The sequence below is a fragment of the Phoenix dactylifera genome, chromosome 4, assembly GCF_051530095.1.
Source record: "Phoenix dactylifera cultivar Ajwa chromosome 4, Ajwa_hap1_PhDact_Kaust_v1.1, whole genome shotgun sequence".
NCBI classification, from domain to species: domain Eukaryota; kingdom Viridiplantae; phylum Streptophyta; class Magnoliopsida; order Arecales; family Arecaceae; genus Phoenix; species Phoenix dactylifera.
Window position 1 is genome coordinate 39,470,189 of NC_143193.1, and position 25,164 is coordinate 39,495,352.

At 36.3% G+C, this 25,164-nt stretch overlaps 1 protein-coding gene across 2 annotated transcripts in view; it reads right to left on the minus strand.

Annotated features, from left to right (window-relative positions):
- Positions 1-350: 350 nt before the first annotated feature.
- Positions 351-25,164, minus strand: part of LOC103702015 (Copper amine oxidase family protein) — a 48,785-nt gene continuing 23,971 nt past the window's right edge. For both annotated transcript variants that reach the window (XM_088719837.2, XM_039119411.3), the window contains 4 exons: positions 11,539-11,679; positions 5,021-5,289; positions 4,581-4,662; positions 351-748 (listed from right to left, as the gene is read on the minus strand). In XM_088719837.2, coding sequence (XP_088575963.1) covers positions 626-748; positions 4,581-4,662; positions 5,021-5,289; positions 11,539-11,679 — 615 coding nt within the window. In that variant the 3' untranslated portion in view covers positions 351-625. The remainder of the gene's footprint in view (positions 749-4,580; positions 4,663-5,020; positions 5,290-11,538; positions 11,680-25,164) is intronic.

Consider the following 25,164-nt stretch of genomic DNA (forward strand, 5'->3'; position numbering starts at 1 on the left):
GAACCTTTCAATAGAAAACAAAGAAAGCCGATTACTAGCCTTCCACCTTTGTTAATTTCCTAATAAAAAAAAATGAATAGAAAATTAGGACTATTTGCTCTTGTTTTCTGTTTTTTGTTTTCAAAAATCCATGAATAAAAGGAGCTAGACTGAAAAGCTTTGCATGATTAAACCATTTTGTATTCTCGAATTTTTGTTGACATCTTTAGAACTTTTGGAAGCAAAGATTTCTTGCTTTCAAGAAAATGAGATAAGAAAAACAAGGGACGGCAGAACTATGTGCAAATGTCACCTTCATCATCAATCTCTTGGTGATGTTTCCGTAATCGTAGTAGTAACAAACCCACACGAAGCAATAATGCCAAGAAGGCTCTAGATTTTCCAAGAAAAATAAGTTTTCCAAGCGATTTTCATTACAACCAAACATACTCTTAAGAATTTATACGTTCGATGGAATTTCTTCAAGCCGCAGGCAAGACCTGTGGCTTAAGTGAAGTACGAGCTAGATCAAACATATGCCAATAAAGAAACAACAAACAACGCAGTCCAAAGTCCCTTATTGCAACTTTCAGACATCCTACAGGCATCCTTCTGTTTTTTCCAGTTTCCCCTTTCACATCTCCCCTCACAGCTTTGCCAGCAGTGCATTCTGAATCAACTTTGGTGTTCCATTATTGTCCTTCACATCCATCTCACTAGTACTAGGAGGCACATCCACAGCGGTGGAGCAATTGAAGAAACCATGAGGCTGCACAATTATCACTCTATCAGAAAATGGACACATCGAATTATGTTAAAAAAGAAAAAAGAAAATATGTCTACCATCATTTGGACTACATTTCAACTAAATTTATGACAAGGAAGTTATCATCTGGGAATAAAAGAAAAAAGAAATAGCATATTCAAGACTCATAAAATGAATATGAAATTATTTTATTAAGCAGTAGTGCTATGCATGCTTGTTAGACCTAACATAGGTCCCCGTTTGGTAAAGACTAGCACATCACAATCAGTCAAAACAAACCAAAGGCATGCAATTAAAAACATAGCAGCATTATAACATGAATATTCAAAATGAATCCCCAAAAATTGTGACCCCAAAAAAGGTTTGATTTGTGTAACTGGCAGAGAGTAAAATAGACAGAATGTTGGTTTGAAATTCATAGGTTCCATTTGCACATTTGAGTAGACTATTAGCATTTATAGAGTTACCTTCCCAGGATAGGAAAAATTTGGAGTAATTGACAGTACAGATTAGATGAAAAAATTGAGTTAAACTTATGGCCCCCACATATATAGGGTTGACCGTCGCTAGTTATGTATATAAGATCTGACAAACAACCAGCCATTTGTTCTTACACATAACAATCCAACAGATCATGCTTGTACCAGCTGGTTTAGACAGATTTTGATCAATGTGGGCTTTAAGTACCGAAAGCCCAATATATTATTGCCTTCTTGATCACTGTATATGTGAGCTAAGTGTATTATATCAACTATTGATATGTGTGAATAGTATCACCATGGAAATAAATCCTCTGTAAGGGAAATTATATTAGTATGGACTTGAATTTTATGACAAGAAAGAACTTAGGATAGAACAAGAAAAATTTTAGAACTAACTTATCATTATTATAGCCGCCTTATGCTTCTAACTACCTCATCCTTAATGGTAATATTGACGCCATGCTCAAATGCCACCTCCTGCTTGCACCACTTCCTATTTGTGTTACCTCATGGTAGTGATTGCCACCTCATAATTGACTTGTCATCTTAAGCTCGTGTTTAAGTTGACATCACTTGTTACTTTGTCTTGAACTGCCACTTCATGCTTGTATACCTCATGCTAAGGCTGATGAAGGAGCCACCACGTGCTTACCTATAAGCCACCTAGCTGAATCATAGTGTGACACCTAACTACTCTTATTTGTGACTGCACAACTCTTGCTTCAAGAGATCAGTAAATAGGAGGGTGCTGCCCTCTTCCGATGGTTCTGCAACTCTAAAAATTCTAGCTATTTACAGAAATCAGCTACCAAAGAAAGACGGTGAAGAATAGGGGCAAGCTAGAAGAAAGTAAGGGTGTGAGAATGTTTGTAAATCATCTAAAGAGGTAAGTTCCTTAAAAAGCTGATGTTTTATGGTTAGCAAGTAATAGATGAATTTTATGAGGATTCAGATTTTTCTTCTCTATTCTTCACTATTTATAAATCATTTGAAATCCCTGTTTCTAACTAAAGTTGAGGCAGGTCATTGATTTTAATTTCAGCACTGCACTTGGTTACATGAAGACTATTATATGTTATATATCCTTGTTATATGAAAATGAGCAAAGTTTTCATAATCTTTTGATATTTTTCCCAATCTTTTATGTCAAGTGAATTTTGAAAAACATGTGCTTTGAATAACTATTTGACATCCAAGTTCATCAATGCTAAGTCATCATGATTTAAATTCATACTAATATATCAAAGAGATTTCTTTTAACTCGTCATTTACAGTGTTCATTAATCATTATATCATCTAAAAGTAAGAAGTTTCGTTTGTTACAAATTGAAAGAAAAACTTCTGGTTACCCTGGCCAGCAAGGCCTAAGTTGTTAACCTTCGTGTTCTTAATAGGGACACGAAGCAGTGACCCTAGACAGCAGGATATAAGTTGTTGGCCTTCATGTTCTCAGTAGAGGCACAACCAGCAGGGTTAAGTCGATGGCCACATATTCTCAGTAAGAGACATGATGTAGCGAACCCTTAGCTAATGGACTTATTGATTAGTAAATCCCTGACCAATGGGTATGATAGTTGGCTTCAGCGAACCCCAGACCAGCGGGTATGATAGTTGATTACTAACAAGTTGATATTGAAAATCATAGTAAGTTTCAAAGTTTCAGTGTTTTCAAATAATTTTTAAGTATACCCTATTGTATTTCAAATGTTTCTCAGAGTATGTCAGTGTATCCCTAAGACCAGTGTTTTCCATAATTTTGCATGAAAAGGCAAGCATCTTCATGATGCCAATTGTTTAAAAAGCATTCCGGCATTTCCAAATAATGTTACATTAGTAAGTGTACTCATTACATATGTACTATAAGATAGTTATTAACTATATGAACTTTTGTAAGTATGTAACCATATCATTTCCATGATTCTATTTTCTTCATACAATAGTGACTTCACCAACATCGGCGGAACCGATACCGGGCACCGTGCCATGCCATGTCAGGCCCGTACCGACACAGTAGAAGAGGCGGGGGAGAGGACAAACAGAAGAGGAAAAGAAAGAGAAAGAAGGCAGAGAAAGGGAGGGAATTTCGTGATTTTTAAGTGAAGTCGACCAGCAATTTACCGACTTCACTTAAAAATTTTAAAATTTTATAGCGGCTGGACCCCTGTTTCGAACGAAACAAGGGAGCAAGCCGCAGCCTCTGCCTACTACCCCGAAGTAGGCCTCCGCCAGCCTCCCTCCCCATCTCCCTCCCCCACTCGCTCTCTCTTTTCCTTTTTGCTTCTCATTCTCTGCCTCTGGTAATGGTTTTCATTTCCATTGCCGGAACCATCCCGATGAGCCGCCGGGACGGCTCAAAATGGCAAAACCGTCCGGTTCGGGACGGTTCCGCTGACCCTAGACTTCACTATGTTTGGGTACTTGCTAAACCATGTAGCTCATCTAATTATTTACCATATTTCAAAGTGAGTAGCTTGTTGACTCAGACTACTAAAAGATTGGAAGTATTTTTGGGGCATGTAGTGAAGCTCCCACCATACAAGGAGCATCAAAGTCAGTTAGATCCTTTTTGTGTATCTTAAAGTAAAGCAAGGAGCATCAAAAGTGAATGTATTAATGAAGTAATGAGATAGTTGTATATACCAAGGGATGCAATATTTACCTCTAAACTAAACTATTTTCTGTATTATAAGATGATAGAACGAAACAATTGATTTCAGAATTATGTATTGCAAAAGTATAGTTTGGACGAAAATTTAGTTGCTCTATATGACCAATGACCAATTACTTTATAATTACATGTCTTGAGGTTTAAGTCGGTAAATATGTGCTCCCGCGAAAATTAATCAAACTAAATCCAAACACCGATCAACGAGATTGCAGTCACATTCTGGACTTGGCCGAGCCTGGTTCTGTGTCATCACAGACCACCCTAATATTAAGAAAAATAAGAATACAAAAATGTAAGGCAAAATGAAATTTAACCCTTCAAGAAGAAGTCGTGTGCATCTGCATACATGTGTAAGGAGTACATTTTTCAAGCAGCCTGTCATATGCACACAGGGACTTCAAGAACCAAACTAATACACTACAATGGCATGTATAAACAGGCTTGACTATGTATACCAACATATAACAGGATATAGAATGTGGATTCATATTCAACTGCACTATATGAATCCTTTAAGCACAACATCTGCCTCAGTAGTAAGTCTGATTCATGCGTCAAGGCCAAATATGAGAATTTAGATTAAGGGTATTACTGTCCTCTAAGCAAAAAGTTCTAGACATACAAAAATAAATGCACCAATACAGAGTATAAACATAAAAAAAGTTAGACATAATGAAAGTGATACCATGAGCATAAAACCAATGCGTTCCACAGGCATGACAGGCCAGTCTTCCAACCTTGGAATGTGGGTAACCCCAAATATGTACCTGCAAAGACATCATAATGAATGAAATGACAAACAAGGGATGTTTCAAGAAATAAAAAAAAATAACTTGCAAGACTAGCAACCTTAAAAAAAAGAAGAAGAAATGTCCTTTTTTAAGATTTAAATAATCGCCTATCCCATAAAAGGAAAAAAAAGCAAAAAAAATGGTAACAGTTTACGAACTAAATCTGTGCTAATATTCTACACAAAAATCAAAGGAGAAACACTAGCCCTTCATAGGAAAAACAAATAAAGATTTAAGAGGAGACTCACCAAAAATTTTTGACACGTACCAAGAAAATAGAAAGTAAAAAAGTTTAACTATTAAAGCTATCAAATTCTAGGAAATGAAAACTAACCAGAGAACAATGTCAGTTTCCTCAAGTGACCTGTTCTTCTTAACCCATGTTGCTAATCCCTCATTTGGACGTGGATTTTGATTGGGAAACTCTCCTCCAGGGTACATCTCATCACGATTATATGGTGTAACCCAAAGATTATGCTTCAAAAATGCAGCTCTTCTCAAAAATTTTGCCTCTGGACCAGCTAAAGGTAGACAATTAGAACCAGGCACAAGCTTGTATCCTGTAGGTTGGCCAGTTCGATTAACAGTTCTTGTGTTCCTTACCTGGAAATGAGAATGGAATGCATTAGTAATTAAAAAATAAAATTCGAATAATTTATTAGATGTTGTATTTGATTCAGGTCAAAACAAGAATAGTTGTCCCTAACTAGAATATGTAGTAGGAAATTCATGGTTTTAAACTCATGCAAGCCATCAAGTTTCAAGGACATTGCCAAGTAAAGATTCACAATTAAAACAACGCATTTTAAAGGACATAGTCTAATAACAATGCATCAAACAGGTCAATACATCAAAGTGGTGATTGTAGACTCAGGCTCGTCAAATAGCCTAAGCAGCCCTTAGGCAGTCACAGTGATGATCAGCTAGGAAACAGACAATATAAATTAATCTTTGATTCAACTGCTTCATTTATATTATCAAACCTTTATTTGTCAAATGCATCATTTTATTCCAAATCAAGTGGTATAAATTGTTGGGCAACCTCAGTTATCATGCTCGAGTCTAGAGATCAAGTTTAGGTTTTTGAATAGAAGACCTTTTACAGTTGCTAGTTTAAAACTTAAGATACCTTTTGTCAAAATCTGATTTTTTCTTGTAGTTGAATATGATGTATCTCACTCCCTTATTTCATTAGTGGATCACTTATAAAAAAGGAAATTAAAACAAAATGATTGGTATATAACGAACACACCAGACAAACGTCTATAGATATAAGTGGCACAGATATATGTACATAGTTATGCATATGTTAGTGTATGTATATATGATTCTGTGTGTTCTTTGTGTGTGTGCATGCACGCTCGCATGTATGGATCCATGTAATAGTCAAGGTAAGGGATTCTTATGCATTCAAAGGCATTTCTATCGCACAATCACCAGGATGCATGTCTATCAACAAAACAGATGCTTAGGCACCGAGGCAGCCACCCATAACTCCAACAGGTTCCAGTTCTATCTAATTTCTTAGACCAAATTACCAAATGTTATTCCATAGACAAGACCCCACAAGAAAATATAAATAATCAAAACTCACTTGTTTAATGCTTTCCAAGTTATGGCCAAGACCAACTAAGAAATTCAGACTGAATATATTGATATCAAACAGGTTGGGACTTGTAACCATCACTCGCTATCATGACGGGTAAGCAATATACCAACTATAACCTTACTTTTGTTCAGAAATATACAAACTATATCACCAAAGCAGGGGAAATGTCTCAATAGATAAAGCAATATCTCAGTAGAATGCACATCTAACCCTGGTCATCAAGAAAATCAATATCTCAGTAGGCATTTTAACTTAGTTGCTATCCACAGATTTATTATTCTGGCAAAAAATTACAATCCAAAAGGGGCAAGTCATTTAAAGAACATTCAAACTAGGTCATTTTGTTAGATTTGTTGTATGTCACATAAACATGTCCACAAAGAAGATGACATCATAAGATCAAACCGTGTATTAGTTTTTAAGTAAAGACACGTAATTAACAAAGCACAACTTGAAAGCAGTTCAATATGCATATTGTTGGGAATTGTATCCTAAATGTCAATCGTCAGCATATTGATGATTGAATTTTGTAAATAAATTGACAAATTAATAAAGTATTATTTGGCATTATTCATCATTTCATCTTCAAATGAACTCTTATAATGATGAAGTCCTTAGGACTTATGTTATGATAAAGGAGGATTTATCTTTGAGTCCTTAAACTTGTTCGCGACTAAATAATATGTTGTTACTAGGACGACAACATTATCGAGATTAGGTCGTTGTGTGACATATACGTTGGTTGTCCTCTTAACCAAGGAGTGTGGAGACACTGATATGCCTTACAGGTGAAGTGTAGGAGTACATTTCACTGAACGTGACCAATTCCAGAACGCTCTACTGTCGAGAGATGTTCCGAGTGGATATGGGTATAAGTTTGGCCCTCTGACCTGAGACCGCAACCTGTGACTAGCAAGCAACTCACTGTACTTTGGTACCGGACTACCTGAATTTCTAATTCAGTGACGGAAGGTCACTGGGTGCAGTCAAGTACTTGCGTAGTCAGTTGTGAGTCAAGATGGAATTGACCCCTCCTGGAAACAGGAATAATATCTTGTGATTAATTTAGCAAAACTTTGGCCAGGGTAATCCCAGTGAGGAGTCACGGGATATCTAAAGTTAATCACATAATGGATGTACTAATTATAGGGTTGACAGTGAGCTCTAAGTCATCCTGGCATTAAGAGTCAAAGGGATTGAATTATACAGTAACCATAGTTCAGGGTTCCAGAATATTTGCTTCGCATATATTCGGCCTATTCGGACGTCGGGTACCATTGCTAGATGGTCACATCAATTAGTGTAGGAAGTCGTTCCTATACTACCGGCTTAGGTTCGAACCTATGAGGTCACACGCATAGAAGATTCCTGATTGATTAAGAAGGCTGATGAATGATTAAGAATCATTCAGGGGTAATTTGGTCAATTCGATTGGCAAATTATCTTATAAAATAATTAAAGTAATTATCGGAGGATTAATTAGTAATTAGATTGCTAATGAACTCAATTGGATTGAGTAATTAGACTAAGGATCAGCCAAATTGAATTAGATTCAATTCTGGGCTCAATCAGGATTTTTGACCTGATTGGATTAGGTCTGAATCAAGAGGACTTAGGTTGACCAAATTAAATTAGATTAAATTTGTGCTTAATTAGGGATTGACCTAATTGGATTAGGTTCAACCCATGGTAATTGGATCATTCTATTTGTTAGGATTTAATTAAATTAAATGGGTTTGATCTGAAACTGTTCGGAATTTCGGATCTTGAAATCCACTTGTCACATATCCATGCATGGCGCCATAAATTGATTTTTAATATGATTAAAAATTAATTTAATTTATTTAATGGTGCCATGGGACACTTGGCAACATCAGGGACCTCTTTCATCATTAGATGGGTCGAAATGGAGAGATAAATTCATGAAAAGAATTGGATAAGATCAAATTCTCTCTCTTCATGACATATGTCATCCTTATCTTTATCTCACTTCTAATTAAGGTTGAATTTCGAATTTAATCACCACAAAATCACCACGTGACCCTCTAATCTGTTTGGGGGCATGGAAATTTCGAAATTGAAAGAGGAAAGTGGAAACATGATGAATGGTTTAGATTAGATCAAGCTTCATCATGTAATGGCACATGAACTTGAATTTTGAATTCAAAATTCAAAACCCCACAAAATCCTCCACAAATATGGGATGGTTGGCATGAAGTTAGGTAGGAGAGCAACATTAAAAGGACCTCCATCATCTGGTGGTCGAATTCAAGAAAAAAAGAGAAAAAGAAGAAGAAAAAAGGGAAAAGAAAAGAGAGGAACCCTAGTTCATGCATGGAAAAATTCTGCATTCAATCTAGCTGACTTCTTCCTCCTCTAAGTCCATCGCGCCATTAGTGTTAGGGGTCCCTGATAAGAGTCTTTAGATCAGATCTAAGTCCTCTTCAATCCCTTTAAACCTTTCCTCCAAGTTCTTCCAAGAAGGCGGATCAAAAGTTGATAGCGTTTGGAAGATTAAATTTCAGCCTCAAGAAATTCTGCGCAAGCTAGCACTTCCGCAGGATTGGATCTCTTCAGGAACTTCGCGTGGACTTCTCGTAGAGGCCATTCGTGTGCGTGGCTGCGAAGTCGAGGATCAGATCCACAAGTTTCATCCATCATAAAAGGTATTAATCCTACATTAATCTTTTATTATGGTGTCAAGATCTAGGTCTGATTCCCCGAGGTTTTACCCTCTTTTGGGGCTCCTCACGGAGATATCTCCAGAATCCATTCAATGGATATTCGGAGATTAATCGGAATAGAGTTCTTAAGTTTCAGATCTGATAGTTAATCATGCATGAAAATTTTAGCATAATTGTTTAAACGATTCCGGCATAATCCTATGTGTTCTTAAGGTGCTGATTTCTAGATTTGATCTTGTAAGCATGCATGAATTAAATTGTTTGATTCGATTTTTCCGCTGCGTTTTAAAACTTAAAAAGAACTACGTATGGCTTGATCCCCCTTATGAAGGGGTACGTAGGCAACCCGATCAGGTTCAGCCATGGTTTTAAAAAAAAAAAAAATCAGCATGCTTAACACCGAAGAACCTAGGATTCACTTTCACATATGACATCTTCCTGCTTCGAAACTAATGCACAGTTGAAGCCTATAGTTATGCGTGGCTGCATGCAATCAAACCAAGCTTGACTGAGCTTCGGTCTGATCAGCAATCATACTTGGTTTGAAATTAATTTTGAGCTTTAACTCTATAATCAAGCTTGATTTGTTTACCATTATTTGAAGCTCAATTCAAATTTAATTTCAAAGCAAACCAAAAACAAGCCTAATTGATCAGCTTGATAATCTTAAACAGAACTGAAAATGATTTGAATATGAATAAAGCTTAGTTCAACATTGAATTAAAACTTGACTTAAAGCTTGCTTCAATCTTGAACTAACAATTAATTGATTCCAATAACAATATAAAATATGTAATAAAAAACTATTTGGGCCTTGACAAGCTTTGATCGAGATAGGATGACTTTCGGCTTGGCTTGAAATGAATTTCAGGCATGTTTTGTTGATTCAAGCTTGTTTATTTAGCTCCAAATTAAGCTCAATAAGCTTTTCTCAAACGGAACTTGAGCCAAGCTCGAGCTACTAAGTTCTTTTGATAGGCCTACTTATAATGTTGATTTATAATCAATAATAATAAGTTGGATGTACCGATACCAGGATCTGTACTAGTTGCCCGATGGTATGGTACGATATGGTATTGTGCCGTATCGTGCTATTTTGGACCTCTACTAACAAAGGGAGAGCCAGCTAGGAGGGGGAGAGAGGAAAGAGCGAAAAAGAGAGAGTGTGAGAGAGGGGGGAAAGGGAGGGAGAGGGAGAGAGGTAGAGAGAGGGAAAGGGACAGGGAGAGGGAGGGGAGAGAGAGGGCTTGAAATCCCTATTCTCCTCTGCCATCCATGGGGTCATCCCTGTTGTGAAATGAAACAAGGGTGGAGGCCTAAATTTTTTAAGAACTCGCAAAAAAATTTAGGACTTCACCCCTATTTCATTTCAAATAGGGACAAGCCCCTATAGACAGCAGAGGAGATGAGAGCATTCAAGCCCTCTCTCTCGACCTCTTGCTCTCTTCCTCTCCCTCTCCCTCTCCCTCCCTCCCTTCCTCCCTCTCCCCCTCCCTCTCCTTCTCTCTCCCTCTCCCCCCTCCATCTTTGTCTTTTTCCTCTCTCTCTCTCTCTCTCCTTCTCGCTTTCCCTCTCTCGCCAGATTTTTCGAATCAAGGGGCGAAACCATGCCGATTCGCCCTCAGTACCGTTTGGTATGCCCCGAACCAGGCAATTGGAGCAGTACGGCAATCCTTGAATCATACATTACCAAGCACTGTAATTACATAGCTTAGTCTATTTACAGAAGACCTGACATCTTCCTCATTTAGAATGTAACTAGGGATAGTGTTTTGTGTTCTAAGGTTTCCAAACAACCTAGACAATGCTATGTGATGAACTATAAAATCTTAGGTGGAAAGCCTAGGTGGCTAAGCACAACAATTTACCCAAAAAAATATGTACAAATTGTAAACTCATCATTTGATATTTGGATTCCATAGAAGTAGCTTCCATATGAAGAAGAGGATATGGATGGCTGTGATCTCATTAACCAATAAAGTTTGGATGAATCATCAATATACTTCGTTTATGCACTTTCTTGCTTCTCGCTAAAACATTATTTGCAGAAAATCAAGACAAAGGCAAAAGGAGGATTACTTTGTTGGCATTTTTCTAAAAATGAACGAATTAGAATTATGGAGCTATTCTTAAGTAATGGGCCCATTTCAAAATGGCAAGCAAAGCACCAGACAACCTTTGGCGTAGAATCGCTCATCAAAGTGCCAACCTAAAAGCCCAAGAGACAACCCCACCCAGGACCCACCAAAGCTGCAGGTGCCTCAGGGTTGTGTTGTCAAAGACTTTGTACCTCAATTTCACAACAACATAGAAAACACATAAATTAATACATCCATAGGCTATTTACATGAAGTAGACTAGAAAGATATTTTACAAGTCGCTTAGCATTGATATTGATCTACTATGCTCTGATCCACATATGAAACTATAATGCATGTACACAATTTCGCAAGTGACCATGCATAACAAGAACTTCAAATGATGAAAATATTGGAAGAAAAAGGCAATCATATGTGTTAACAACAAAAAACTTCAGGTAAAAGGTGTATGGTGCCTTACAATCCAGTGGCGAGCAGATGAAGGATCACAATCACGCATAGCTTGCAATTCAGATCTGAGAAGCTTTTCTTCAGCATAAAATGCATTGTTATGAACATTATTTTGGCCTGGTCCTTCCACTTTAACATTTACCTCAACGACCTAAGGAGAAGTGAAAATAGCAGTCATAATAACAATAATTTACATACAATGAAATTGAAAATAAGTTGCTGTTTCCATAAATGATGGGGCACGATCATCATTTCTTTATGAAACTACAAAGCAACACATAACTGTGAGAAAACAAAGTGCATGCATAACGGCATAATAGTTTTAATAAACCATCTAATCTTGAAATATGCAGGCAACCTTTTCCATTTATTTCTTCATTACAGGTACCCGTTTCATATACTGATGTACTATATGCAGGAATATATGAAGGGGCAGAACTAGGACATTTCTTTTGGAGGACATAAGTATGCACAACTTTGATAAAGTTTTAGATGTGTCAAGATGCTAAAAGGTATAAGTTAATCAACACTTTTTTTACATATTAAAGTGTTATGTGGGCATAATGCTAATATTTTAGTGTTATTGGATAATTTTCTATGTTCTTCACATTTAGGCATGTGAAACATACAAGATTACATAACTATAAGTTCATATAAGCCCTGATAATTTTGATGTTAAAAGCGTTAGTATAGTCGTGGGATTGGATATATATAAGGAACGAAGGCTAAAGCAATTTGAGTATTTTTCAGCCGCATCAAATTTACTGTTTCTTATCTTCATTTTAGTAAGTCAAGAGAGACAAACAATTCCATGATTATCAGGTTCTTGGTGAGGATCATCAATTATAATATTTTTTCATCATGCAACTTCAAAGATTGACTGTCAATAATTTGCTCTTTTTCCACCCATCTTCACCATTACACTTGTTCAATGCATTGTAACATCTACGTAAAAAAATTAACTCTAAGAAAAAATATCAGACAATTTGGAAGATGACATTGTGATTGCTACCATCAACAAGGATTTTCTGGATCTAATATAGTTTGGGGAGTTCAGAAAATAAGGATTTTTTCTACCATCAATAAGGAATTTCTGGATCTAAAATACTCTGGGGAGTTCAGAAAATAAGGATTTGAGGTTTCAGATAGATAGATGTATTTCTCGATTTTTAGGCTTTTAGTGTCTACTTCTCGCAAACTCTGTATGAACTTTTAGGATTATTTTTCTAACGGGTTGTTGAATCCTATTAGAAGCAGGATTATAATCTAAAGGTCCTATTTTTGGTCTCAATTGGATTAAAAGGAATTAGGTAACAACAATTATGTTTCAATGTAATTTCTATGGCTTTCTATGAAGGATTCAATAGAAATACGAATTTCCCTTTTTCTGGGAAGGTTTTTCTGAGAAAATATATTTTTTTGTAAAAGTTTTACTTAACTTTTGTTAGAAAATGATAGTTCTGCTATAATGAAGTTTCAGCCTAGTCTTAGGTTCACTATAGGTAAATTTGGAGTCCCTTATTGGTTAAGAAACAATGTTTAAGGTTTCTTTGAGAATCTATAAGTTTGATCTGGTGACAACAACTTTATTTTGTATGAATTATGGATTATATTGAACGATATAGCTTCTCATAGAGGTGTTTACCCCCTTGTTATCTGCCCTCTTTGTACTCACCTTCTTCCATTTTCTCTTGTTGATACTCTTTTTCATGCTGTTTTACTATTATAGAACAAGAATATTTTGATATGCCCAGATCTTAAATTAATTTGAGTACAGTTGTAATGCTATTGGGAGCAACAGCGTCTGGAGATCTCTGAAACAGAAACCTAAATCTAGTAATAGTCACCTTGAGGGGGGATTCTTGTTTTTGTAGATTTTCTTACATTCTATCAAGGATCATTCCACCATTATATTGGTGCTCCCAACATTTGGAAAACCTACAGAAGCACAATACAATGGATATGATTTGGGGGCAGTTTTTTTTTTCTTTTTTTTTGGTGGGGGGGGGGGGGGGGGGGGGGGGGGGGGGGGGAATGTTCATGTATATTACCTGTATTGATAAAAATACTTTTTTTCCGGTTGCTTTTGTTTTCGAAAAACAATGGCATTTGAAAAATCATTCATTCAAGTGACTGGGTCATGACATGGGACATTATGTAGAAAACCCAAAAGGTTATTATATATTCCTCAGTAAAACAAGTTAGATTAATCAAATGCGAGGGTAAAACATGACAATTCTGATAATAGAGCCCATGAAGTAGTCCATTCAATTTTTAAAAATTTCAGAAATAGTTGCTCAACTAATACTTATACCTCTTTACTGTGTCATTTTGCAAGATTGCTCCTTATTTTAGGCCAACATGAGCTAGTGCCTGAGAATGCATAATCATGATACAACACTTGTTGAACTTAACAAACAATCACCAATACTATGAAAATGGGGTGGCTACGTTCCTTCTCCATATACAGACAAACTGATATTAAGCCTCAACATATTCACTAGGACTACCTTACACTTCTAGACGCTTTAAGATATTTTATGCAGTTTGATAGGTTTGAGCTTTTCAAGAGAATTGCATTCTTTTTTTCCAGTTCGGGGCAATGTTATGAACTTATGATAGATGCATCCTAAGCAAACCAATCTCTTGGATATGATGAACCACTCCATCAAGTATAAGGTATTCCTCCAACTACTCATCAACATCTTGAGGCCAACTCTGAAGTAAATATCTTTGGCTACCTTTATTCATGGATGGTTAGTCAGGCTACAAGAGCAACTGTAACTAATGATAGGTGGAGGTTCACCATTGGGCGATCTATGGTCTCCTTTAAGTTTCAACTACTCAAGGTTCTCAAAACAGAGATGAACTGCCCAATTCAAGTGTTCCATACCAAATCGGTGCAGAACAGGATCAATAAGGGGGTTTTGTTTAGGATTTGAAGGGAATCAGTTCAAACTGATTTGAACTAGGCAGAATGCTTGGTTGAACTTGCTTTAGACTGCCACTTGTTGGTTCCAAGCTAATAATTGAAGAGGAAGAAGAAAAAAGAATTGTCTCAACGACATTGTCCTCTCCTTTTAAACTTCAAAAGACTTGGAAACAAGGTTCGCCATCTCGGTACCAGACCCCATATCGATGCCACACTAGCATAGTGTCGTTATGGTATGGTACGGATTTTTTTAGCATACTAAGTGTCAGTATGCCATCCGTACGGAATACCAATACAGTATGCCCCGTACTGCCCGGTTCACGTCGGTACGGCGTATCTTGCTTGAAAATGTGGGGAAGAGAGGAAAAGAAGGGGAAAGAAGTTTGCAGACTAGCAACTCAGATCAAAGAAGAAAAATGATAGAAACTTCTACCCTCTCTTCTCTCCTTTTTTTTCCCTCTTAAGCCAAAAATAGGCCACAAATTACTATAGCAAGTGCCAAAAATTTTTTATGTTGGTATGATTTCACTATATGCTGTAGTTCGTAGATTGAAGGATGATCTATGCATTGGAAATGGAATCATGATTTTTCATTATTATGAATTTTTAGATTAAAAATATATTTTTCAACAAAATAACAAAAAACAATGTTCAAAAATTACAAAATTGGAAGAATGGTTAGGGGTGTGCATATTATTTGCTTTCTTTTCTGGCAGCAATTTGTTTAAATTTGGGCATGATTATGGCTACCTAAACCTAAGCCAAATGCCAAAAAAATTTCAAAAATGGCAATAAATGCATACCTATGGGCTAAAAAATATATGTAGTGCCTCTGATAGGGTTCTACATTAATCTAAATTAAAATTAATTTTATATATTTTATAATTAAATATTAATTTTAAATAAAATTAACTAAAAATATTTAAAAATAGAAAATATTAAAATTATTATTCTACATAGATAATTTAGAAGTATTTTCTGAAATAATTCAGCCATGGCATTACAATGTAAATTATCAAATTAGTCAAGTATTTAATAATTTAAAATTATTAAACTAGAAATGTGTATTTATAAGCAGGACATATTTTCCAGGACAATGTGCATATTTTTTGCATCATTTGTAAATTAGCACATGTATTAAGTGAAATTAAGTTATAAAAATCACTAATATGTCTAAAAATATTTTTTATTTTTAAAAGTGTGGATCCACTTTATGTAATTCATGGTAATAAATAAGGTGGTTTATGACGCGTGGTCATCAAATTTGCAAACATGGATTCAACAACAAAAAAGAAGGATAAAGATGTTTTTATTGGTCGAAAGCATGGTGCATGACCATGGTTAGTATCATTAAAAGTACAAGTGGTGCAATGTAGAGTGGAAGGAATGGGATGAGATTGAAGCAATATTTGGCCAATGAATATCCTGATATAACTGCATTAAGAAATGTCCACACGAAGTTCACCAATTGGTGAAGAAACACTTTCATAATTTTAGGGAGGCAAGAAATAGTGCAAAGAAATAAACAGAGATTAATCATCGAGCAGCTGAGCCACCATCATGTCATTCCAAGGTTCAGAGGCCTATAAGGCATTGTATCCAGATGAGATGAAGAAGACCTAAATTCAGGCTACCACACAAGATAGTTTAAATGATCAATGGCAAAGGGAAGAGATTTCCACGTACAAGAAAAAATTTGGACCCTCATAGTGGGAGGATGGATCTTATTCTGGGTCTGCCAAGATAGATCCTAACTACAAGGGGAGCCAATCAGTGAGAGAGCTTGCTGGTAAAGGTGGTAGTGAAACAGAATCTTGTTCGCACCCTTTTCCTTTCAGGATGAGATGCAATGGAGCACATGTCGACAGCTGAGCTTGGCTAGATGCTAGGCATGCCACAAGCATCCAAACCAGAAAGCGAGAGATGGCAATTGGTCCTATTACCTTGACCTTCAAGGGCTTTCGCTGTTGGGTACAGCCTTCTCAAGGAAGGGAGTGGTGGCTAGAGGCTATGAACTACACGATGAATTAGGAACTAAAGGATTAAAGATAACTGAAAGAAAAAGGTAAAATGACAAGGAGACTGATTATTAATTTGGCGAAAGTCTTGGTCATAGAGTTACAACTTAACATTTATACAAATCTTTTCTTACTGTTGGACAGTTATCTCCTTCCAACATCGACAGATTTGACACCAATCCTATTGATTACCACCGCTCTATCCAATTTCTTCTGATAGCTATTGTAGTTGATTCTAACGACGTCTCCACTTTCCACCTTCTAATCTTTCATTAACTATTTCCCTCTCATGTCAAGCTTTCCAGACCTCATCAATATCTTGTGTTAAGTCAATACTTTGTCTTCTGGTAGGCCAATCACAAGTGGCTTGTACTTGCAACCTTCCTAGAATTCGGCATATGCCTCAAGTAACCACTTGACCTTGTTCGACCAATTCCCTTTAGATGTGGCTCAATAGTTTGATCGTTCTGCTATATCATTTGGTCCCCAAGTCTAGCTGGCCGTTCTTGATGTTCTTAATGGAGATATAATGCATATTGTACTATCTACCACTTAACTCTGGTTAGTGGCTCACATGTCTACCTTGTTAAATCAAACTTAAAGGTCAGCTTATTTTCTTTACTGAGGCAAGAGCCTCTAATAATTATTCAATTTCTAGGATTGCCCTGTAACCGCAATCCAACTGAAGTTTGAGCTTCATTATAGGTTAGAACATGGTGTAAACACATTTATATTAAGGACTTTTACCAACAAGAAAGGAAAAAATCCAAAGATATACCAACAGGGACCACCATTCAAGACTTAGATCCACATGCCTTTTCTAGCAAAGATTCAAAGCAACACAGGATTAATTTCACGCTCGTCAAGAATAAGAAAAGGGATATGTGAAGAGATATTACTTCTTGGCTCTACTGCAACCACATCCTACAAATTCCATAGCCAACATCTAAAACAATTCTATTATTAGCTCCATCCAAAAAGCTAGCTATCATGTCAATCCTTCTGGATCAAGGGATATTCATGGCAAGAAAGGCCGAACCAGACCAAACCGCCCGGTTCGGCCCATACCGAGCCGACCCGTGGAAAACCAGATCGGTTCACCTATTGGAGTCGGTTCCGACCCTGAACCGGCCAGAATTGATTTCGAACCGACTGGAACCGGCCAAAAAAGGCCCGAACCAGACCGAACTGGCCGAAACTGGCAAGAAGAGACCCAAACCAAACAGAACCGGCCGGAACCGTTTGGAATCAGCCCGTTCCATTCAAACTCAGTGTGAATCGTCCGGTTCGCACTGAGTCGACCAGGTTCTGAATAGGGTCCCCTCCTCTTTCCTTTGTTTGCTGATTAAAAGATGTTGGAAAGGTTTCTAAGCTCTCCGGCTTTCTTCCTTCCCCTCACGATGAAAATCAAACCGATTCAGCACGATTGAAGAAAGATCCAAGCCTAAATAAGGTATGCTTCCTCTCACCTATCTCATTCCCTCAATTTATCTTTTTTGGATTAAAAAATAGCTCAAATTGTGCAAAATAAGGAAAAATCGTACCAAAATTTACGATTTGGCTTGATTTTATTATATGTTGTAGATCTATGAATGATCTAAACGATGACATAAAAATTTTTAACTTTCAAATTTTATATAATTTTTAAAAATTAAAATTATATTTTATAATTAAAAAATAGAAAAAATATAAAAGAAATAAAATTAAAAAACTATAAAATCAGAAGCGTATTTAGGGGCATGCAAGCTACTCTCCAACAAAATTTGGTGTCCATTATTCAAGTTTTGATGCGAACATGCACACAATGGCCTAAGCATAAATTTGAAAAAAAATGAGAAATCAATATTTGATGTATGCCCACGGGCCTATAAAAATATATGTAGTATCCATTATTAGGTTCTACATGGATCTGAGCTGAAATTAATTTTTTAAAATATTAATATTTAAAAATTATTTTTAAATTTAAAAAATAATTAAAAATATACAAATAATACCAAAAATTATAAAAAAACTAGTAGTACGTATTATATAATTCAGAAGTAATTTTTGAAGTATGCAACATCTTACTAATTATTTTATGATTTGTATCATTTTAAAATAATAAGATGCATCACTTAGATTAAACCGAGATCATAGAAACATAAAAAAATATCAAATTAAACTTAAAATCATTGAAAAAGTTCAAAAAGATTGATTACCAATTAAATTAATTTGAAAAAATCCAAAAACAAAATGGGTGTGTTGGTCCCAAGCATACTGTGCGTCGGTACGGTATCGGTTCACTACTGTACCGAGCTGTCCACCGATCGGTGCGGGTCCTGGTACCAGTTCGGCAGACCCTGATTCTTGGTGATTTGCTTGATAATAACAATGAAGATCTAGGAAGATGAATAACCTCATATCAAAGCGAGTTATGAGTTGACATTGATGTGAGATAGTTGGATGGGACCCAACAGGAGAAGCGTCTTCAATTTTTTGATATATCGTGATAAATGAACATTCTTCCGCAAATCAATTGATGCTTTTGATAAGGTGCATGATGCCAGGTACATACTAAGCTTGATAGAGCAAATCATTGATCAGACAAGGGAGCAACATGTCATGTAGATGGTTACTAATCATGGACCAGGTGACAAGACTGCAAGTGACATATAACCCACATATGGATGCTGGCTCACACAAGGAATCACAACAAGGGTGAGATACTAAAGCTAGCACCCGCTTTGCCACATACTACAGTGCATGAGAAGGCAGGCCTATGCCAGATGTTCCTGGAGTGCATAGTGGCATGAGAGCAAATATGCAATCATGGACCATAATACAAGATTGCAAGGGATATTCTGATGATCGGGAGGCTGTGCATTTTATGGATCTCTTTGCAGTCCACTATATGACCTAATACTGAGAGACAAAGACAAGACTGCAAGTGACATATAACCCACATATGGATGCTGGCTCACACAAGGAATCACAACAAGGGTGAGATACTGAGGCTAGCACACGCTTCGCCACATACTATAGTGCATGAGAAAGCAGGCCTATGCCAGATGTTCCTGGAGTGCCAGAGCAAATATGCAATCATGGACCATAATACAAGATTGCAAGGGATATTCTGATGATCGGGAGGCTGTGCATTTTATGGATCTCTTTGCAGTCCACTATATGACCTAATACTGATAGATAAAGACAAGACTGCAAGTGACATATAACCCACATATGGATGCTGGCTCACATAAGGAATCACAACAGGGGTGAGATATTGAAGCTAGCACATGCTTCGCCACATACTACAGTGCATAAGAAAGGAGACCTATGCCAGATGTTCGTTGAGTGCATAGTGGCATGAGAGCAAATATGCTCGTGGCATGGAAGATCGAGTGCTAAGGGTTGTGAATTGTGAGACGAACCTCCAAATAAGCTTCTTGAATCATATGATGATGACTATCAAATCAAGGCCAAGATGAAACAAGTGGATCCAAATCATGCTGACGAATATACTAACATTATTGAGGAGAGGTGGAATTGCCAGATAGGTAACAAGTTGCATCTAATAATGATCTAGGAGGATTATCTAGCATGTCTTGGACCGATCTGGCCACTTCAGGTAGATTTGAATAAGCATTGGGACCAAACTTGGCCCACATCCAAGATCCAATTGAGTACTAGAAGCTATAACTTCTAATCTGGGAGGGATTTGACGATGCTATTGAAGACAGTTGATATAAAAGTCAAGATCTAGCTTATGCCCAAATTTAAAATTTTTAAAAATATTTTTATTATTTTATAATTTGTATCTTTTAATTAGGAGAAGAACCCAACTTCATTTATGCTAAAATTTACTAGTATGAAAAAGGGAAGTCTTCATCCTCTTATAACCAAAAGAGAAATCAGGCTCAAATAAAGAAAGTGAACCTCTATAGAATAGTAAAGAATTTGCAATTTTTTCTCTTTTAGCTAAAAGAACCCAACTCACATAAGGAGGACCTCAACTGAAAGAGTAGATGCCCTACAAGCCAATCGCAATATGTATTGTGAAGGATTTTCTTTTGATTTTCCAAATCATGTACATGACATTTAATATAAATAAAGGCATTGTGTTTCATCATATGCTGTTGATTATATTTGTGATGAACCTCTTAGATTAAGACAATGATTTTGAGGCTATGATGAGATCATACTAGTGAGACCTAAAATCTTAAAATCCTAATCTTAAATATTCCCAGTCATTGGTACATTGAGTCGAGGATCAATGTTTACCGGAAAGACTGGCACATCTTATGTATGCTCGATGCAGAGGGTGATTGATCTCACAATCACTTGTGTGGAGACACTAATACAAAGATGTGGGTGCTCATTAGAGAAATGAGTTCACTGAATTGACCTACAAAGAGAAATCTTATGAAGTCTTACTTACATGTCAAAAGATGATTCTCTTAGTGGGAGTTGTGCAACTGATCCTTTGACCTGAGATCACCATAGTATCTTGTGCACATAAATCCATATTTTGGTTTCCACTCATTCATGACAATAAGTTATGTACGAGGTCTTCTGGATATGGTGGAATGTGTACGAAGGTTATGAGTAGGTCAACAAGGAATTAATCACTTCTAGTAAGAGAAGATCGCATCCTATTTATTCTAATCATATGATAATTCAGAAAGTCTTTGATCAAAGCACAATGAAAATTAGAAAGAGTTTCTAATATTTCATTATTCGAATTATCATTAGAAGATTGAGAAATATATGAATATAAAATTGAGTTTGACATATATTCATACTCATATACATATTCGGGATGCAGTTTGATTAAAGGATTGAATTGCACGGTAACTTGCCACTGAAGGGTATTTTTGGTATTTCCACCAAATTCCATATTTTCCGGGTAGACATGACACGTTGCTAGACGTCAATCTTGTTTTATAGGTTTGATCGAATTAAAGAGTTTAATTCGATCACCAATTAGAAAGGATTCTAATTGTTAAGTTTGGGTTCGCGCAGTTTGGACTTAAATCGATTAGAAGAGTTCTAATCAAGTTGGGTCAACTTGCACTCACACCTATTGCTGGCCAAGTATGGAACCCAATGGATCACACACAAGAAAACTTATTAAGGGTCTAATTGGATTAGATCATATTTGCAAGATAGACATCCTAGCAGGTGTTGCAAACCCTTAGCTCTTGATTCGAATTGGATTCGAATCTGATTCTTAATTGATCTAATTTGATTAGATCATCTTCTAATATGGGTTAGCCAAGAGTTGGCACCTAATTGGCTTGGTTTGAGTCTAATTGGATTAGATTTAATAAATCATTCAATCTAGACCGTTAGATCTTGATCTACCATTGGATGAAGACATAATGGAGAGTTGGTTTAACCGAACTGGATTGGGTTAGAGGATGGCTATCATAATTGACCATTGGATCTTAATCCCACCATTGGATGAAGACATAATGGGTCAAGTAAATGGCGCCTTGCATTGGAGCCCTTGGATCATCATCATGAAAGATCAAGAGGTGAGGCGTGATGGACATGTGATTAGCATGTGATGTTGACTTGGTCAAAATATGGCACCACATGAAAGGACATATCATTTGATACACCTCTTCACTTGATCTGCACCTCCTCTTATTTGATATGGCCCTTAGATGATGTCCTTTCATGAAAGGATGTGTGGATGGGATGCATCCCTTGGAGATGCATCCCTACACCTATTATAAATAGGCCAGCACTCCATGGGTTTCATCATTCCAACTCCACCCCACTCCTCTCTTCTTTCTTTCTTACATTAGTTTCTTTCTTTCTAGCATTGCTTCTAGTGTGTCCTAAGCCAAGACAAGGTGGTCTTCTTTAGGACAAAAGGATTATAAGTGATTTTAGAAGGTTAAAGAAAAATAGAAAGAAAGGAAAGCAAGCCATTAGAGTTCTTTAAGAATTCTGCATTAAGGATCAAAGTCTTTGGAGCTTAAGACTTAAATCAAGTTTTCGTGTGGATCAACGTTGGAGGGTGAACACTTGGGCACCTAGTGGAAATTCTGCATATTGGATTAGCGTTAGAGGTATTCTTCTATTTCTGCATTTATATTATATTATTTGATTGCTTCCATTAAGGTGATCTTGGCTTATAAGGGTTTTATGTTAAGGAACTTTATCAAGAAATTTTTAAAATTCCTAGCTTCCGCTGCGCATTATAACATGCTAAAACCCTTCAGTGGTATCAGAGCCATCCTTAATTGGTTCAATCAAATAATTATGTATGATGTATGATTATTAATTTACTATGAGAGATAGTAATGTCATATGCTTAGAGAAATGCTGAAATGTATGATTAATATATGATATGTTATGTAATAAAATATCATGATATGAAATTTTCCATATGAAAATATGTTGAAGCATGTTAATTAATTGCTTATGATTTATACATGCTATGAGATAGCCATGATGCATAATAGTTTATTTTAGACATGTTAAATGTATGTTACAATTAAAGAATGTGCTAGAGACTAGTAAGCCCTCAATAAAAATTATATTAAGTCATAGTGTTGAAAAACTTTGAGCTAACCCATTCTAGAACAATTAATCTAATTGGTGTCTAAGAAAAGCACTAAAGGTGGTTACTTAATTAGGACCTTACTCTCTGAGTAAGGGGAGCCTCCCACCTGCTTACCTGGCCAATTGTTTGATTGCCTATTATGGATAAGCTTAATATTGATATAACACTATTGATAGCCTTCCTTCATGCCTCGATATTATTATGTCAAGATCCATGCTAGTTTGTTGTGCTAACACAAGACTTGCAATGGGGACTGATGTTATACTGTCTTGGTGCATTAAGATGCTTATGGCATATTTTAATATATATTGCCTTGTTGTGCAACCACAAGGGCAATATTATTCGAATATGACTATATGGAAATGAAGGGTTTGACTTAACTAAAATATTATTGTTTGTTGTGCTAACACAAGGCAATAAGTATTTTAAGAGGACAAGATAAAGTTGAGAATTGCATGAGATGCAATTGGAAAGAGTTTCCTACCTTTGAACTCATAAGAGTTTGTTGTGTAAACACAAGGCTTTTTATGATGAATTAGGATCTCAACCCTACTAAGAAAAATTATATTTTCACGTTTATCATAGGAGAGGGCTATGATATTCGATAAAAATAGTAGGAGACAAATTAGATTAAAGTCCTTATCTAGTTGCAAACATGTCATCATGATTGGTCTGCTTATATTAGTTTTGTTCTTGCATATGTAGAATTATTAAATGGCTTCTTCACTTTCACTAAGAGGCATCTTAGATGCCAACAAGTTGACCGGACCAAACTATGTGGACTGGTTGAGGAATTTAAAGATAGTACTCACTCAGGAGAAAATTTTCTATATACTTGAAACCCCTGATCTTGGAGATCTAGGAGATGATGCTACAGAAGAGGAGGTTGCCACACATAAGATGTGGAAAAATGACAGTGTGACTGTCAAATATATCATACTTGCCTCTATGAACAATGAATTACAGAGGCAACATGAAGGCATGGACACTCAATCCATACTTCTCAATTTAAAAGAGTTGTATGGAGAACAAAGCAGGACTGCTAGGTATGAGATATCTAAGCAGTTGTTCCGTGCTAGAATGAATGAAGGAACTCCAGTGCAAAACCATGTTCTTATGGTTATAGACTTGATCACCAGATTAAGTCAATTAGGTTTTGCTATGGATAGTGAGCTCAGTCAGGATTTGATCCTGCAATCACTGCCTGATTCATTCTCTCAGTTTGTTGTGAACTTTCACATGAACAAGCTGAACACCTCCCTGCCTGAGCTGTTAAATATGCTCAAAACAGCTGAAGGGCATATTAAGAAGGATAAAGGTCCACTCCTTCTTATAAATAGCACCTCTATGAGGAAATCGGAAAATAAGGGTTCTAAGAAACGATTGAACCCCAAGAGTAGCATCAAAAAGAAAAAAGAAAAGAAAAACTCCGGATCAAGTACCTGTTTTCATTGCGGCAAAGCTGGCCACTGGAAAAGGAATTGCAAGAGTTTTCTTGCAAGTATGAAGACCGATGCAAGAGTTGCATCAAAAGGTATGTTTATGTTACATGCCAACTTGTCATTAAAGTTCTTCAAATTCAAATTCATGGGTATTGGATACCGGCTGTGGTTTTCACATTTGCAAATCTTTGCATGGACTACAGAAAATTAAAATTTTGAAGAAAGGTGACTTCGAGCTGTATGGCGCTGGAGGAGAGTCCATCCAGGCTGAAGCTGTTGGAACCTACAACTTGGAATTGCCTTCGGGAAAGCTCCTACAATTAGAAGATTGTTATTATATGCCCAAAATTATTAGAAATGTAATTTCCATTTCTTTGTTGTTAAAGAAAGGTTTTGAAATTAATGGAAAGGGCAATGGTTGCTCTATTTATTTTTCTAATAAGCATCTTTGCAATGGCATTATGAAAAATGGTCTTCTAGTTTTATTACTTAATGACAATGTCTTTCATATTAATAAAAGCAATAAAAGAAAGAGAGAGGAAGTGAATAATACCCTCCTTTGGCATTGCCGACTTGGTCACATAAGTGAATCAAGAATCAACAAGTTATCCAAAGAAGAGTTCTTTGATCCTTATGATTATGAATCATTAGGAACTTGTGAATCTTGTCTTATGGAAAAAATGACCAAGTC